The following is a 19,840-nucleotide window of genomic DNA, read 5'->3' as shown; positions in this document are numbered from 1 at the left end:
CCGATGGTCCGAATCAACAATAAGGTCCGATAGTTCGAATCGACAATAAGGTCTGATAGTCCGAATCAACAGTAAGGTCCGATAGTCCGAAGTGTCATACTGACGAACCGTATTGCCCAATTCGGACTACCGAACCTTATTCTCACTTCGGACTATCAAACCCTATCGTCTATTCGGACTATCGAACCTTCGGATTAATTAACCTTATTCTTTTTTCGGACTAATTGGCCCTTCGGATTATCGAGCTTTCGGATTATCGAACCTTCGGACTATTGAACCTTCGAACTAACGAACCTTCGGACTAACGAGCCTTCGGACTAATGACCCTTTGGACTAATGACCCTTCGGACTAAAGAACCTTCGGACTTTCGAGCCTTTGGACTATCGGGCTGTAACCAAAAAACCAATTAGTCAGTCTATTATGCTCAGCGTGATTTTGGGCTGTGCGCTTGAAACTTTCGTCAGAGCAGTTATGATTCATGGCCTAGATGGATGCACCCCTGTATTAGAATTCCCATAGACACCAGTGCCATATGCCCATACTTTAACATTCTTCTTGAAATACTCAGAACTCTCACAGTTATTTATGCTGCTCAGAAAAATGATGATCAACATGTCATCTTTCATTTTCTTGTCAACTTTTGGCAGGTTTACCATTAAATTTTCGAGAAATTCTCAACCAAAGAAGACGACCCTTTTTTCCAAAAGCGGAAACCAGTTATCTTGAAAAACGATCCGTTCACAACATGGCAAGTAGCGCCACTTTCGAGCCCAATTGCATCCAAAATGCTCAGAATTGGAAGCCCCAAGTCCAGACCAGTGGAACGTTCATTGCCATATCTCTTCAATTCCCCAATTTTACGGCTCTCAGAACTCTCTGATATAGAATAGTTTGAGGGTAAAAAATTTATTCATGAGCTCGGCGGATGGGTTGAGGCCTATTTACAGGTATGTACCAAGATAGCAATCGCTAACATTAGACCCCGAAGATGAACCAAGTCGCGTGAATAATAAGTCATGCATATTAAATACAGATCAGCTGGGCCTTTAAAATCGCAAGTTTCTTTTGGCGATGAGGTGGTAGGCCTATTAACAATAAAGGAGAAACCCAAAGATGTTTTCCCGGCATTTTTTTTTATTATTGAATTGTGATTCGTATTCATCAAATTGGGGCCGGCATCTGTCACCCTAATAAGGTGAATAATGTATGTGTAAGTATATGCCCACTTTCTGAAAAAAGGATATTCATGTTTGAATTTTTTAATTGTCAATATCCATTCTTTGACAACAGAGTGATTGTTTTTGGAAAAAAGAATTGCGTGAGCATGAATTCAGGAAACAGTTGTTATTTATCAGAGGCGAGTCTTGAACTCTTTCAGTTATTAAATACAATCATGATAACAGTGCAATGAAGCAGCAAGGCGTCATTTTGCATGCAGGTAATTTATTTATTCTAATGACATTGTTCCAACACAGTTTAAAAGCCATTTTTGAAATCCTTCAACCATAAATTAAAGATAAAATTACATAAACTTCTAATAATTAAACTTTAACCCCTTCACCAAAACTTTAACCCCTTCACCCAAACTTTAACCCCTTCACCAAAACTTTAACCCTTTCACCAAAATTAATTGTATACTGTTGGCTGAGTTCGAAGTTTAAGAAACAAAATTGACTCTTTTGATTGGCTACCTCTGGTCACGTGTGGGCATATACAGGAAGGGCCCGTTCAACCCCCCGCCCCCCCCCCCCCCCCACAAAGGACGGCATACCACTACCTTGCGATTCAAACCACCTGTATCAATGGATAGAGAATCTTTTTTAGAAGAAATATGATGCACAGATGTGAGTTTATTACACAACAAAAACGGCTCTATGCCAATTCTGATTGGCACGGTTTCGTATTCATCGGGACAAAATGACTCCTTGTTGCACAAAATCGGCTCTAGAACAAAAATACCGGACTGGAATCGCGCGATCTTTAATAGTATTATTTCATTTTCTTTTAGCAGAATTCTATATGCATTGGTATACGTTAATTGTTTGAGTCTCGTGGTATATAGCGGAAGTACGCCGTTCCGGTTTTTTGGGGGCCACCCTGTAACAATATTATGGAACTGTCAAACAAGCCAAAAATCACGTTTTGGACTTGTTCTGAGCTAGTTCTTTTTGCAAAAACTAGGTAAGTGGGTCCGTGGCACCTCGTTTATACAAAGAAGTATTGGGTGACCTAAAAGCTGAAGACGAAAATGGATGCGATGTGTAAATGATTGAAAAAGCCTCTATCCGTTTCTGGGGCCTGTTTAAAAATATCTAACAACAAGCCCATATGAACGCAGATTTGTTTTTAAAGTTATGCTTCAGTGAACTCAGACCAAATGCATTATTGAGGCGCACCAACAAATCAAGCTGCAGTAATTAAGTTAGAAATAAAATTGATAAACATCCCAATTTTCCTTCCTCTATGATAACTATGATATAACTTCAAATTTAAATTAACAAATGACTAGTTTTGCGAAGCATGTTTAACCCGTTGTCTATATTATCTAATAAAACTTAGACTAACATCTATTATGCATTTACGTTGTGATTTGTGTTAGCAAAATAGGCTGCATCACGCAGCCTTGTAACGATATGTTACGCGATGCGCAAACGTCCTGTGGCTTCGAATGATCGTCATAGTGTTTTAAATAATGTACGCATGCGCAGACGCCAATATTCCTCGGTAACCCGTGAAATAATGCTTACCGTGCAATATGCTTTCGTAATCATGAAATTCACCGCTCAGTAAGCAGGTCTTTTTCGCTAACAACAAGCAGAGCAATGAAATTGGGCCTTCAATGTGTAACGTCATTTCAACTTAAATCACGCCCACTGCACAAGGAGTAGCGATGGAACCATATGATTGCGAGCCAATGGGCGGTAATAATCAGTGGTGCGCGCGTGCGCGTGCGTGTACAACGCAGTCATTACGAACCAGCTGCCGGATTGTTAGTAATGGAGATCAATGGTTGTCACCCACGTGCGCAGTGGGCGGAGCTTAGGGCCCTGTCACACTTCTGCGTATCCTAATTCCTTATGAGTTGCGCATTGACCTTTTTTCATACGCAGTCGTACGCACAATACGCACCTCATATGCATCTCTTTCGTTTTGTGTAGGTTTTATGTACGCAGATATACGCATGGTACGGCCCAGTACGCAGGATAGTTTTGGGCATGCACAAAACTACGCTGCGTACGCTGTTACGCAGGTCATAAGTTATAAACACGCAGCGCATCGGTCCCGCATCGGTCGAGTGCGTTACGAGTACGCTATGTGTTTGTGACGCACCCCGTCAGCATATGAGCCGCCTGTATTGGACGTATACATAGCGTACTTGTAGCGCAGATGCAACGCACGATGGACGGCGAGCGGCGGAAATACAGCGGGAATACGCTCAGAAGTGCATCAAGCATGCGGTCGGCACAAGTCGGGTGCGTCCGGAATACGCTCGGCATGCGCACTGCATACTGACCTATTCGCAGCCCGAAAAATATTGTTGTGCACTGCATACGCAACTCATACGCATCTCATACGCAATGGATGCGCTGAATTCGTTACTTGTACGCTATATTTGCGTCGCTCATAAGTCAAAGTAATCAAAAAATTTCGACGTTTTGAGCGTACGGCTGCGTATTGACAAATTTTGATAAGGAACTCATAGGGAATTAGGATACGCAAAAGTGTGACAGGGACTTTAATGGCTTGGTCTCTTCAAGTTCAAAAAGACTATTACAACATTTACCCCTTTACGGTTTACTTTTAATATGTTTGACCCCTCACCCCCAATTTAAAACTCGAATTTCGACAGTATTACTTGATTGTATTAATACACCTTCAGTGTTCAAATTTAGTAATTCATAAATTATCCGGTAATTTGAATTTTTGTTCAATCCGTGTCTTTCCGTGCCGTCATGTTTAGAGCCATCATTTACAGCGTACGCGTGTTAGTTGTCATTGGATATGTCGATGTAGACCTTGTAGTCGTTGATGACTTTCTTCCAAACAAACAGTAGCCTGTCGAAAAAAAAAGATTGAAAACAAAACACCTCAAAGTTGAATTCAGGATGCAAAGGGTGTATTTTGATGGTAAAAACGCCATCATTGCAGCAGCGGGACTTTTTGCGTGTTTGAAAAACAAAAATATGTGTTTTAATTGTCCAAATATGTGTTTTAATTTTGTCCAAATGTGGGGGCTGTATCGAACATTTTCTAGATACAAGGTTCCTACTCACAAAATACGTGCTCATAGGAAACAACGCAAAATTGGACACAAAGAGCGCCGCCTTGTGACGCTCAGGAGCAAGGTGTCAATTTGTTTTCTCTGGAAATTAAAGATTACGACTTGTAGGACAATTTTCAGTTCAATTTTACCAAAAACCACCCCTGAAACGGTTGCCAATCCCTGGGCCCAGGTAAGCGACATAGACCCACAAGTTGGGTTTTTCTTGCGAATAAAATCGCCCGATATTGAAGCCACAAGTTACACATACTTGCTGTTTATAAATTGTCTTCAATCAATCCCAATTCAAGGCCGCAAGGACCTCTTATTCAAAAGTACCCGTGGGACCACAAAATATTAATGAGCTCGCGCGCAGTAATTTACAGCGTTTTTGTGATGTGCACCCACAAACTCTAAAAAAAAAAAAAAAAAAACCCAGAGATCTATGTCTGTTTGCAACAGAACATAGGGCTTTTCCGCATCATGTTTTTTTTAAATCAATATCACGTCCCAGACTATGCATGTACCACGTTTCAAAGTGTACAATATTTTATTAATTTAGCATGTAGCGTCTGTGAGATAAATTATCGAAAAGAAATAAAGGCATATCCAAAAGAAATACATGCATAATCAGACGTGTCGGACTACCTTCGTACGCAATTTTGACCAATTCAGACTGATAGTTTTCTCAATATGAGACTTTAAAAAATGCATCTTTATGATAGCGCTACATGCCCTGCGATGACGTCATCTCTATAACGCTTGTCAATGCACATTTTTGCATTGTGGTTTTGGTTTGTACCAAGCTTTAAGTCAATCCAATGAAGGAAGTGTTAAATTTTGGAAGCGGAATGAAATTGTAAATATTTAAAAAAAAAAAAAAACATTAAAAATCATGCGATGACGTCATGGTGACGTCATTTCGGATTTTGCATACGAGTACCATTATCTAGCTATGCACCAAGTTTCATGACGATCGGACTTTCCCTCATATGCGTTTTAAAAAAACTCATTTTGATGATGTCAAGATGACGTCACACATTTTTCAAAATTGTGTACATATACCTTTTACCTAACAAACATAATACAAAAAGGATTTTTTAATTTTGCATGTTGCGTTGGTGAGAAAGGTCCAAAACTTTTTTAAAATCATATAAAATCGCACGATGACGTCATCATGACGTCACTTCAAGTTTTACCTATAACACATATTTTGAGTACTAGTACTATTATCTACCCACCCACCAAGTTTCATGACGATCAGACATTCTCTTATATGTGTTTTAAAAAATCACATTTTTGATGACTCATAATGACGTCACACAGTGTTCACTATTTTTAGAATATACCTATTTACCTAACAAACATAATACCAAAAGAATTTCGAATTTTGCATGTTGCGTTCGTGAGATATGGCTTAAAGGTCCAAATTTCCAAAAATCATATAAAATCTCACGATGACGTCATGATGACGTCACCTAAATTGTTGCCTATAACACATCCCAGTCTGCTCACATACCAAGTTTCAACCCAATCGGACTTTGAGTTCTCTAGATATATAACTTTACAATATGCACTTTTAGGATGACGTCACGTGACCATGATGACGTCATCATGACGTCACCTCAATGTTCCTCTATAACACATCCCGGTCTACCTACATACCAAGTTCAACCCAATCGGACCGACAGTTCTGTAGAAATAGGACTTAGTAATATGCACATGAATGATGACTTCACGTGACCCATGATGACGTCATGATGAGGTCACTCTTCGGGACACATCCTTGCTATAAGGACTAAGCCTTTGCTGACTTTGAATAATGTATGACAAAGATGAATGGCAAAAGTGAGGGGAGGAAAAGACGTGTACATTGTCTAAGGGATTTGTCAGGGAATAAAAAGAAGAAGAAGTAAGAAAAAATGAGAACAAAAAGAAAGGCTTTTCCGCTACTATGCGGAAAAGCCAAAAATGAGAAAAAAGAAAGGTTTTTCCGCTACTATGCGGAAAAGCCAAAAATGAGAAAAAAAGAAAGGCTTTTCCGCCCTTTTCGGAAAAGCCAAAAAAATCAGAACAAAAACAAAGGCTTTTCCGCAACTTTTAGTTATTGAAAAAAAGTAAGACTGCTGCAAACTGCTTACTGACTGGATGGACCTGAAATATATAAATCTAAAAATTAATGTGGCCTGACGTTGCGAACTTAGCAAGTTCTTCTTCAGAGGCTAAAACAGAAATGACAGAGGTACATACATTAACATGGGGGTGCACACAAACATGCAGGGCTGAAAGAAGAAACACAAAAGGAGGATTAGGTGGGAAAGGTGTAGAAAGATGCAGGGGAGGGTGGATGAGAGAACAAAGAAACAAAGGGAAAAACGTCATATTTTTGATACCAAGTAAATCATTGTTGACGGAGTACTCCCAATGGATGGCAGCCATCTTGGATATTGTGTTGGCAAACCCCATAAATTTGATACCAAGGAATCTACACACTGTTACCCCGATGGAAGGCAGGTTTCTCTGGGAAGAATGTTTCAAACCACTTGGAACAATACTTGGAGTGTTATTACCTCATTATGATCAACAGCACGATAATAATGACTGCAGGATATGATTGGACTGACTGTAACCTGACTGCACAGATCAGAAGCAACCCATGCAGACTTGGTCTAAACCACTGTGTTCAACCGTTTGTTTCAGGCACCTGATAGCACTGAAATTGGTGTGAATCAGAGTTGTAAAGAGCCACTAATTTTTGTGACTCGAGTCGAGTCAAGTCATTTTAAAGAAGTGAGTTGAGCCCAGTCGAGTCATCAGTCTATGAAATTTGAGTCGAGTCGGGTTGAGTCAAATATTTACCTAGAGTCAATTCGAGTTACGAATATTTGAAAACCACATAACAAAGACAAGAGGGAAAGTCATTAGTATCACTAACAGTTAACAAGAAGTTAAACCATTGCTATGACGTCACACTATTGTTAAAAGTGTGGATTGGGAACTACGAATCTGTTACGCTGGTCACAAAGTGTGGATTCGGAACGAAGAATCTTTAGTAAAGTGTGGATTCGGAATTACGAATCCACACTTTGAACACGTCAGACAATTGTTCTCTATAATGAGCATTAATAGGGCCGTATGCGTGAAAATTACCTTCCGAAATTACCAATGCATCTTCACTGTCAGATTCTCCGCCGGCACTACAAAACCTACTTTGAGTTAGAAAGAAATCATCGTCTGAACTATCAATTTGTCGACGGAAGGAGCCGGGACAAATGTTGCAACCTGACGCCACTTTTTTTTCTCCATATATCATCTCAATGAAGGGCATTCGTTGCAAAAATGATGATAAGACATAAATCTGGGACTGAGAAATATTTCCAATTTTGTTAAAAATTACTTGAAAACAATTCTTGACTCTCCATATACTTTGTACACAATCGCGGAAGTGGCGTCAGGTTGCAACATTTATCCCAAGTCTTTTCATCTCCACTTACTGTTAATGCCAATACTTCTTTTGACGCAGTGGTTTAAGTCGAAGAATACAGTCGCAAGTGTGGATTCTTAATTAACGAATTCACTCGGCGCTTCGCGCCTCGTGAATTCTTAAATTACGAATCCACACTTTCTCGTGTATTCTCCTTAACAGAAACTTCGATCTTATCAAGGCTAGCTGGTTTGGCTTCGGGTCTTGATTTTATTTCGCTGATACGCTGACATCAAAACCAAATTGCATTATACAAAACTGTTTCTGATTATTTAAAAAGTCGGTATGTTTCTGTTTAATTTTTAAAAGGAGGGCATCAATTTAGCCGGCGTTTGAATCCAAGAACTTCATAAGAAACCGCCCAAAGCCAATGATGAAACAAAAAATTGGAAAATGTGTTTAAAATCCGTCTCCTCGGTGGATAGTATTTTGTGCGTTCCATAATGATGATTTGATGTGGTATGGGAGTCTGTGACACGTGGACATTACAAGCGGCCGCTGTAACTGTATTCGCAAAGCGGCATGAACATAAATGTTGCACTGTACGTCATTGCAATTATTTTTCGCAATCTTTTGCTTATATTTTTGAGACTCGAGCCTAATTATCCTTCGTTTTAGTCAAGTCGAGTCTTCTGATGAGGACTCGAGTCGAGTCGATTCATTTGCTCGCCGTGACTCGAGTCCAGTCATTTACCCTTAGGGACTTGAGTCGAGTCGAGTCACCAAAAGTTGTGACTCTGCTTTCATATCTAGCCTAGCCACGACAGGACCAGGGTTGTCTGGGCATGTGATGCAGTTGATGCAGAGAGCCACTTACGAACAAAAAGAAACCCAGGCATACAAACAACCTGAAGTGGACTTACTAATTGCTAACTATAGACAGCATTCACACGTACTTGTAGTGGAGCGGCATAGCCCCAATAATACCAAGAATTGTGCAATATGTGATACAATTATGAATTAAACTACGCATGTTGGTTTTTCATGCCTTGAATAACATTTTCATAATAGGCATTTCGTATTTGACTTCTGGTGACCTTTGAGAGTCAATAACCTTTAACAATTATTCTTCAAAGCTTCACTTTCCTATGTCCCAAGTCTACGTCATAGGTCTTCCTGCAATGCAATTAATGATCAGATTTGGGAACAATACATGTCTGAACTTCAGTGACCTTTGAAAGTCCAATAACCTTCGTAAACCTTATTTATAGCCATTTGTAAGGTTTACTATTTAAACCCCAACTTGTTCACGATCTAAGTCTAAATGTTATGCTATGAAAAGAAAAAATTCATATATACATGTAAGACCATTCATATTTAACCTCTGGTTACCTTTCGAGAGGTCATGACCTATCTTTAGATATTTATAAGAATATCTCGGGTAAATGCCACTTTTTTCATGATGTGAGGGCATCATATCTGACGTCTGATACCTTGGAGAGGTCAACGAACTTTGTATACCTTATTTGTCGATATCTATCATATTTATTCCATAGTCATGTATTGAATTCAGACCCCATGCACAAACAATTTTGAGGTGACCTCTGAACTCAATTTTCTTTTCTTTTTTAATTAATTGCAGACTCAACATGCCCCAATTGGAATGCAATGGAATATATATACAAATGTCACGCAGTATTCATTATTGTGTTCTTATTACACTCTGTTATATCCAGATGGACTTGAGTAACCACATTTTAAACTTTTTTTACAGAGTGTGATGCTTGTCCAATGTACCTCTTATATTCTTAAAGCAGGGAGATGGAGATCAGAAGTCATGACAAAATTGTCTTTGGGTCTGAATCATTACACACTATAGAACAATTGTTAAAAAAACACTTCTTTTTCACTATTTAGACTTAGGTAATGAAAAGTGGCATTTGGAAGATTATATAAATAGCGGCAATTAGGGTAGACAAAGTTCATTGGGAGAAGATGTTGCATCTTGACATCAATTGTTTTCATAATATATCATTTCCAATTTTGTTAAGAAAATACTTTAAAAACGTTCTTGACTCTCCATAGACTTTGTACACAACCGCTGAAGTGGCATGTGGATCTTACATTCTTCCCCTTCATTGACCCTTCACAAAGGTCACCATGGGTCAGATATGAAATGCCTCCATTTCTCAAAAATTCTCGTCAAGGCATGAAGACGTGATATGCCAAGTTTAACCACAAAGTGCACAATTCTGTCACTATGCCTCTCTACTATTGTCAATAATTAACAATCCAGTCCAGGAATGGTCAACACTTGTCACCGTGCTATAGAGACCCTTACAGGTAGCAGACCAGTAAATAAACTTCCATAGACCCCAATGGTAAATGCTCCCACTTCAAAAATTCGGGAAAAATACTCACAACTCTCCAAGGTGTTCGAGACGCACATCAAATTAAAGCATATTTCATCATCTTTCATTTTCTTTTCAATTTTCGGGGGGTCAACTGATGACTTTTAGGAGAAATTTCCATCTGAAGATGATCACCCCTGAAGCCCATCGCCATTTTGAAAAACGATGCCTACACTCCATTGCAAAATAGAGCGCTTTTAGGGTCCAAATTACATCAAAATTACACAGAACTGCAAGCTCCCAGTCCTGTGCACGGCTTCCACCCATATTTTTTACAAACCCTCAAGTTCATGGCCCACAGCATGCCCAAATACCGAAGATTTTGAGGGCATGCAAATCGTGATTTGGCCGGCGCAGAAAATTTCGGACCGATTTACTGGTCTGCACCCTATAGAGAAGCGAGGTTTTGAAAAAATTCCCCAAACCACTTGTATGGCACGAGGAAGGATGGATGACTCATATTTCATCAAAAAATTGCAAGAAAAAAAATCTCTGACTGCGATTTCTGGCCTGAAAACAAGCCCTCTGTTTGCGGCTACCTTACTATAGGGCGCCCCCAACGGGCGTTAATTGAGTTTTTGCTCCTTCCGACCCCAAATTACCCCGCCCCCCCCCCCCTTGTTCGCTCGAAATTGCTGTGATCGGACGACAGTCCATCGGCCCTATTCAGATTTTGGGCGCATTTGTTGCGGAACCGCCATTGGTGACCCCTTTTGAAATGCTGCCCCCCCCCCCAGGTTCCGCCCCCCTGAAAAAAAAACACTCCGCAAACATTTGACAACAAACGATGGAAGGCGCCATTTTGAAACTACAGAGAAGCGAGGTTTTGAAAAATTTCCCCAAACCACTTGTATGGCACAAGGAAGGATGGATGACTCATATTTCATCAAAAAATTGCAGGAAAAAAAATCTCTGACTGCGATTTCTGGCCTGAAAACAAGCCCTCTGTTTGCGGCTACCTTACTGTAGGGCGCCCCCAACGGGCGTTAATTGAGTTTTTGCTCCTTCCGACCCCAAATTACCCCCCCCCCCCTTGTTCGCTCGAAATTGCTGTGATCGGACGACAGTCCATCGGCCCTATTCAGATTTTGGGCGCATTTGTTGCGGAACCGCCATTGGTGACCCCTTTTGAAACGCTGCCCCCCCCCCCCAGGTTCCGCCCCCCTGAAAAAAAACACTCCGCAAACATTTGACAACAAACGATGGAAGGCGCCATTTTGAAACTACCGGTAGCAGACCAGTAAATAAACTTCCATAGACCCCAATGGTAAATGCTCCCACTTCAAAAATTCGGGAAAAATACTCACAACTCTCCAAGGTGTTCGAGACGCACATCAAATTAAAGCATATTTCATCATCTTTCATTTTCTTTTCAATTTTCGGGGGGTCAACTGATGACTTTTAGAAGAAATTTCCATCTGAAGATGATCACCCCTGAAAATAGTCTTCAAGCCCATCGCCATTTTGAAAAACGATGCCTACACTCCATTGCAAAATAGAGCGCTTTTAGGGTCCAAATTACATCAAAATTACACAGAACTGCAAGCTCCCAGTCCTGTGCACGGCTTCCACCCATATTTTTTACAAACCCTCAAGTTCATGGCCCACAGCATGCCCAAATACCGAAGATTTTGAGGGCATGCAAATCGTGATTTGGCCGGCGCAGGCAATTTCGGACCGATTTACTGGTCTGCACCCTTAAAAACTGAACTGCAAAATGGCGCTCATTCTGAAATATCTAAGATGGCTGCCATCCATCGGGGATACCTCATCAATAATGTAGTTTTTAGATTCCATGGTATCAAATTAATGGGGTTTACCACCAAAATGGACTTCATACGAAGGTTCAGGTGCAACGTAAGGCTGCATCCGAATCAACTGTCTAGAGCTAGGTCTAGGTCCGCGCCCATTGAAAATACGCGGGGACGCGCTGACAATAGACGTAGCCGTAGCTCTGGAAGCCCGTTTCGGACACGGCCTATAAGTTATTATTAAAATGAAATCCAAGATGGCGGTTATTTTTAAGTATCCAAGATGGCTGCCATCCATTGGGACTACTCCGTCAAATTTGATTTACTTGGGTTCCTTGTTATCGAAAACATAGGGTTTGCCACGAATGGACTTCATATGACAATCAGGTCCGAAGTTATGATACAAATTATGTCCGAAATGGCGGCCATTTTGAAATATCCGAGATGGCTGCCATCCATTGGGAGTACCCCGTCAACAGTGATTTACTTGGATTCCTTGGTATCAAAAACATAGGGTTTGCCGCCAAAATGGACTTCATATGACAATCAGGTCCGAAGTTATGATACAAATTAGGTACTAAATGGCGGCCATTTTGAAATATCCAAGATGGCTGCCATCCATTTGGAGTACCCCGTCAAAAATGATTTACTTGGATTCCTTGGTATCAAAAACATAGGGTTTGCCACCAAAATGGACTTAATATGACAATCAGGTCCGAAGTTATGATACAAATTAGATACTAAATGGCGGGCCATTTTGAATATCCAAGATGGCTGCCATCCATTGGGAGTACCCCATCAACAATGATTTACGTGGGTTCCTTGGTATCAAAAACATGGGGTTTGCCACCAAAATGGACTTCATGTGACAGTCAGGTCCGAAGTTGATACAAATTAGGTCCGAAATGGACGCCATTTTGAAATCCAAGATGGCCGCCACATGGTAGATGTTACCAATGGATTTCTGGCTGAGGAAGGTAAATTCTATCCAAAAATGGCAAAAAAATTCCTTCTTTAGCAAAATAAAATGCAAAGGTCAAAAATACGACATTATATATATACTAGGCTCGCTTGGTTCATTTTGAGTCCGATTCACTATGTATGCATCCCCCCTCAAAAACTCAGACAGTCGGTTGAAGTTTTGCATCTGCTTATCACTGAACTTTGACATTAAGGAGAAAAAAACCTTTCCGACAATGTAAACTCCTCGGGACCGGTTCTGTTCAAAAGGTGTTCAAAAGTTGCGCTGGGTTTTACTACAGAGCAACGGTTTTGCAGTTTTTGAAGGGCACTTCGATAACCTTTGAATCAGGTGTTAATATCGCCCCTCCCCCTTCCTAAAAAAACTCCGACCTTAGTATTAGCTCAAGACAGTATAACTTAAAATAAGGAATTTATTAACTTATTACTTAATATATGAATTCAACATTGTCAAAGCCCACTCACTTCCCGTTAAAGATAAAAGTTCCGTTGGGGAATTGCATGGTCAACTCAAGCCGCTCCACAACGATGGATCCGTCTGTACTAGGTGTGATCTCCTTTATTTCCAAGGTCGCGTCGAAATCATGCAATATCCACTTCGTGTGTTTTCGGGCCTCTGTTGAAATAATTATACAGAGGCAGGCCCATTTCACATATGTTTCTGTTTTATAAGATGGAATTAGCATCGAGGAGGTGTAGATTTCATATTGGGTTTTGCCGTAAGCCGACCCCGGCAAGCTCGGTGGTCGAGTGGTAAGACGTCTGCACTAGTCAGCAGGAGGTCGTGGGTTTGAGTCCCATCTGAGTAAGCTTGTGACTTTTTTTCTCGCAAGTCCTCGTATAACACTGAGAATATACAGTGTTTATAAAATACGTCTGCGATGGGCAAAAACCAAACATAAAATCTTGTACAGACATTTCTTACTGAGTTTAGACGCGTCCATGTACGGTCCACTTCACAAGTAGATCTCAGGTCCAGTCACAGTGTATGAACAGTATAAGAAAGGAATGCATAATTATCGTCCAAGCTGATTTGTATAGCTTGTGATTTGAATTCGGACTGATGGACTTGTGATGGACTTGCGATGGACTTGTGATCGATTTGCGATAGACTTGCGATAGACTTGCGATGGACTTGCGATGGACTTGCAATGGGCTCTGACTACATCTCAGATTTCTTGACAAAAGGTCACTAGCTGTCGTCTTTTATACCGAGGAGACAGTGAGTCCTGGTTTTCGGCAATTACCCCTTGCATAGAGCGCCCTCGTCGAGGACAGCTCTTTGTTCCTCTGTGATATGTATGATATACATACTTGCACTTTGCCACTAAATTTAAATAACACTTGTCCTAGCGCGGCTACTTAGCGGCTAGATACTATCACGGACACTTTACCGAAGAACGCGTTGACCAAGGCTATATTGCCGTAAAAGTGACGAAAAACTTACCAGTTTTTCCTATCTGAACTGGTTGATGCTCCCGCATAATTCGGATATTATCGTCGAAAAACGCCATAAAGCAGTCCCGGTCTTCGTTGTCTACACACGTCTCCATGTCCTGGGTCAATTGCGTTATCTTGTCTGACACTGCACATTTCAAACAAAGTTAACACAACAACGATATTTATTTTACAGAAATAATAATATTAAAAGGCTGACAGAATTCTCCCGACGTTTCACACCTGCGGTTCTCTTCAGAACCACACCTCTTAACAGGTGAGAGTGAATTTATGGTATATCCGATATCTGGCTATAGAACTTTACTTTCTTATATACAGACGCACACAATTCTTTTGCCATTTACTAAGGAAGTACATCATTATGATGCACTAAAGGGCGAGTTGAAATTCCCTTAGCATACGTTCTTGACTCCCACAAAAAACGGGAAAGGTGACCAAATGCTTCTTTCGGCCAACATTCGGTCTTGGTATTGACCACAGTCTAAAATAAATCACTGGTTTTCAGCTATGCATGAAAAGTATACAGGCCTTTCTTTGTGTCTGCCCCAAAACACTACCAACACAATGTTCAGAATAGGCCTTTTGCTATCAACACAATGGCAACAATGGGCCTCTGGGCCATGAAGGCAATAAACAGAATAAGAGAATTATGGAATAACACTTATTGAACTTGAAACTGAATGTATAGATAAGGTTTACATTTGCACTGTCCTGTTCAGGTACTTTCATCTTGTCCGTATTTTACAACTTGTCAGTGCACTGTCCGAGCGTTAATAGGCTGCCGTACCTCCGGAAGGTGTTCTCTAAATTTACCTGTCGTGTCTTGTACCCTACCTGTTTCACACAACGTTTTGACCATCAAGGCCCTTTGGGCATAGTAAACTGAGGCCTTGTCATGGTTAATTTGAAATGTGATTGATTGATTGACTGACTGACTGACTGACTGACTGCCCGACTGATTGATTGATTGACTGATTGATTGAAAGGAGGTTCAGAGACTCCTTTTATTTCAAACATCATTTTCTTTATAAAACGTCACCATAAAAAAAATATCCGCAACAAATACAGCAAAATAACAATGAAAACCTGAACATTAACAAAACAAAATAAACAAATTGCAAAAGAAAGAAAATAGCGAAAATCCAGAGCGATGTGCATGTACGTCTTGCGCCCTCGAACGCTATTATTTATTTATGTATTTATTCATGTATTTATTCATTTTTTTCGCAGTGGAGTTCTGAGACTCCGTTTATTACAAACGAAGTCGGAGTTTTTGAAATTAGTTTTGTGACATTGAGTTCTTAAGAAAATGACCCTTGGCCTCGGAATTAAATGGAAATTGAAAAATCTCATGACGTGAAGAGAAATATCGCGTCAAAAATTGACCTCTCACTTCCGAAAACTTCCGTGTGGACTAGTGGAACTCGATCACTCGTTCAAGCATGAAAAGTTATGAAATATTTTGGCGGACAATTTTTTTGTAAACAAACTTGAAGGATATATTTTCATTTACAAACATATCAAAATGACCGTTGATAAAACTAACTGTGTATTTACGTGATCCAATCGAGCCTAGATAGGTAGGTCTTCGCATCATTTTTGTTCTCATGCAAGTACGCGATGTGAAAAGAACAGTCGTGATAGAGACCTAGGTACGAAAATAGGTCGTAAGAGAGGTCGTGTGTTTGTGCACATTTTTAACCGATTTCTCACCTATTCTGAGGTTATTTTGTCAGTGTTTCCAATTAACAGATCTTATCATTTAACCCTGTATCCACACATTGATACAGGTTTGATTTCATCTTTGCCCTATCCCAGTAATTTTTGACTCGCCAGCCGGCTATTTAAGGAATAGTTTGACTAGGCCGCCGCTGTTTTGACTAGCATTTGGCTAGCGGGCTACCGCTAATTTCGAACCCTATCAGCAAAAATATATCAAAACTTGAACATAAACAAAAACAAAACAAAAACAAAGCAAATTCAATGCCGAAATTGTGGACTTAAAGCATGAAGGACAGTAATCAAGGAAAACAAATACATAGTTACACAAAATAATGAATGCACGTCACTACACTCTTCTGTGCCGTATTCGAAAGCATTTGAATATTAATGAAATCACGACCCTGCAATACATATTCCAAATGTAATGAATGTGCATTTTATGAAGTTCATGAATATATATCAAATTGGCAACTATGAAAAATGCCATAACAACTTAAATTAATTATCATATTGATTAGTCTTTCAAGGTAAAGCAATCTTTGGTCTATTGACGCATTACATATTTGTATACATGTAGTCCATTGGTACCCATAGGGTTTACGTTATAAGGGTCTGGACATTCAAGGGGTGATTATTATTATTATTATTATTTATTATTTATTCGGCCAACAAATGAACAAAAGTTCAATGACAAAGCAAAGATATATCAAAAAGTAAACAAAATTGGAAATTGAAAAGGTATGACCAGACAAGACTAAAGGATGCGAGAAGGAATGGGTCGAGGGGGAGTGAAGGGAGAGTGGACAGTTTGACAGGGGAGAGGAGAAAGAGGGACAGAAAACAAGGACAATATAACATTCAAAACCGGCCAGGGTAAGCAAAAGTGTACTTAAACACTGTAGCCCTAAGGCCTGCTTACCCATGCTCCAAATGTCTACACAAAAATTAAATAGATCTTAAACAAAATGAATACAATCTAAATAAAAATTTATAAAATAATACGCTACCGTTGAAAAGGCTATAATCATATCAGTTATAAACTAAAGATGTACAGCCCCCCAAAAAACAAATTAGCAACTAGATTTTGCCATCTCGGGTAGTGAATTTGGGGTCTTGGCCCATGGACTTATTAGTCCCAAATCTGAGCTCTTTTACTTAACCATTTAAGCCCAGTGAGGTTTATTTAGAATATCGTGCACAAAAGGTTTGATGGTGGCAGCGAGTAGGTGGGGGTGTCCAACCTTCAAAACCGCCATTCTTAAGTGTCACACCCCGTGCGTTTGGGAGGGGGCACCGCCTAAAGACCCCCCAAAATTGACTTTTAATTAGAATATCGCGCACAAGCACGATTCCAACGCATTTTGCCGACGCGCATGGCTACGGCGACGCGCGCGCACACCAGAAACCGGAGACTGTTTTTTTTTTTGCCTTAGCGGGTAGTCAATGTAATAGACGCTCGTTGAAGCACACGGCTCGCTCCGTAGAACGGGTGATACTCAGACTATTAGCGGGTGGCTAATTGTTTAACTTTAACTTAAGCACAAAATGCACTGGAAAATCCATTTTGAAGTTGCGGATCTTGCATTTTGGTCACGTTAATTAGCTTTTAGTGAAGGTTTCGCTCTTGTGCTCAAAATTCTAATTAAAGGTGAATAATTAGCACTAATGAGGTCATTCTTAAGCATGGAATGCACGGGATTTCTCATTCTTAAGTTATTGGTCATTGATAAGTTAATCGAATACTATCTTTTTGCGTTGGAATCGTGCTTGTGCGTGATATTCTAATTAAAAGTCAATATTGGGGGGTCTTTAGGTGGTGCCCCCTCCCAAACGCACGGGGTGTGACACTTAAGAATGACGGTTTGAAGGTTGGACACCCCCACCGACTCGCTGCCACCATCAAACCTTTTGTGCGCGATATTCTAATTAAACCTCACTGGGCTCTCGGACTAAATGTTTAAGTAAAAGAGCTCAGATTTCACACGAGTCCAAATTTCATATGACCACGGCTCCAGAATTATTTTGAGAGCCTTTAATTTTCAACCCAAAGATGATACCCTATTAAACCTGGGTTTTACATATTATAGGATTTAATGTAGGCCCTACATTTCGAAGAGAACGCATGGGCCAATAATGAGACAGAGTCCCCCAAAATGGGACCTCAAAATTAATCACCAGGATATGAAAGCTGATGTTGAAAACAAATTATGGATTGGACACCATTATACAACATTTTGTTCCCACTACTTTGAACAAACACTTATGACTCCTCACCCTACATTGGTATCACACGCTGATTTATATATAATTACAGGGGGAGTCTAAAAGGAAGTAACCTGGATTAATAATTTTGGTTTTCTGAAAAGCAATTTAATTTAATACAGAAATGAAGTATGTCTTCATTTATATCTGAAAAAAGGGAATTATTCAAATTGATCCATGCTATCAGAAGTTAAGCATGTTTTACTAAAAAACATCCTGAGCTGAGTGAGAATTACACCCACACATCTAAATGCAAATAGGATATTAATCACATTTGTCTGATTCCAAAGTGTTTTTCCTGTGCCCTGGTAGGCGTAAAAAAAAAAAAGACCCTACCCCTGACGTTTTGAAATTGCCACATTTCGAAATCCATCCCCTCCCAGAAAAGAGAAAGGATTTAAAATGGGCCCACGATTCTATTGGGCTCTTCAGACGCTGCTTGTAGACATTGTGTGGAATCTTGTTCTATACTATTGAACCCCCCCCCCCCGATATTCTACTTAAGATGCAGGACTACAAATTACTGGGTTTAGCGATACATTACCACTCGTGCCACGTTCGGCACGAAGAGAACGCATGGGCCAATAATGAGACAGAGTCCCCCAAAATGGGACCTCAAAATTAATCACCAGGATATGAAAGCTGATGTTGAAAACAAATTATGGATTGGACACCATTATACAACATTTTGTTCCCACTACTTTGAACAAACACTTATGACTCCTCACCCTACATTGGTATCACACGCTGATTTATATATAATTACAGGGGGAGTCTAAAAGGAAGTAACCTGGATTAATAATTTTGGTTTTCTGAAAAGCAATTTAATTTAATACAGAAATGAAGTATGTCTTCATTTATATCTGAAAAAAGGGAATTATTCAAATTGATCCATGCTATCAGAAGTTAAGCATGTTTTACTAAAAAACATCCTGAGCTGAGTGAGAATTACACCCACACATCTAAATGCAAATAGGATATTAATCACATTTGTCTGATTCCAAAGTGTTTTTCCTGTGCCCTGGTAGGCGTAAAAAAAAAAGACCCTACCCCTGACGTTTTGAAATTGCCACATTTCGAAATCCATCCCCTCCCAGAAAAGAGAAGGGATTTAAAATGGGCCCACAATTCTATTGGGCTCTTCAGACGCTGCTTGTAGACATTGTGTGGAATCTTGTTCTATACTATTGAACCCCCCCCCCCCGATATTCTACTTAAGATGCAGGACTACAAATTACTGGGTTTAGCGATACATTACCACTCGTGCCACGTTCGGCTTCTTCCACCGCCATGACGTCAGCTTCTACCTCTTGGATGCGCTGGGCGTTGTGCTCGACCACCAGGAACCCCACCGTCAGCAGGGCCAGCAGACAGGCGGTAACAGGAGACATGATGACAATCGGCAGAGGTGGACCAAGAGCTGTCGGTTGCGATCGAAGTCCGGCTTGAAACCAAGTCAGTCAATTGTGCTCAGCGTGATTTGGGACTGTGCGCCTGAAACTTTCATCAGAGCAGTTATGATTCCTAACATTGGTAGCAATCGCTTATGTAAGTCCCTGAACGTGCACA

The 19,840-nt window shown here is 40.2% G+C and overlaps 1 protein-coding gene across 1 annotated transcript; it reads right to left on the bottom strand.

The window, feature by feature from the left end:
* Window positions 1–3,664: 3,664 nt before the first annotated feature.
* Window positions 3,665–19,840, bottom strand: LOC119737178. Its single transcript, XM_038211352.1, has 4 exons — window positions 19,530–19,840; window positions 14,277–14,414; window positions 13,295–13,445; window positions 3,665–4,057 (listed from the first exon to the last, which is right to left on the bottom strand). Exons 1-4 carry the CDS (start codon window positions 19,660–19,662, stop codon window positions 3,988–3,990), a joined length of 492 nt encoding a protein of 163 aa, XP_038067280.1. The 5' UTR covers window positions 19,663–19,840; the 3' UTR covers window positions 3,665–3,987.

The sequence above is a fragment of the Patiria miniata genome, unplaced genomic scaffold (assembly GCF_015706575.1).
Source record: "Patiria miniata isolate m_02_andy unplaced genomic scaffold, ASM1570657v1 HiC_scaffold_3, whole genome shotgun sequence".
Lineage (NCBI taxonomy): Eukaryota > Metazoa > Echinodermata > Asteroidea > Valvatida > Asterinidae > Patiria > Patiria miniata.
The sequence above is the reverse complement of the archived record's forward strand: the minus strand, read 5'-3'. Positions and strand labels throughout refer to the sequence as shown.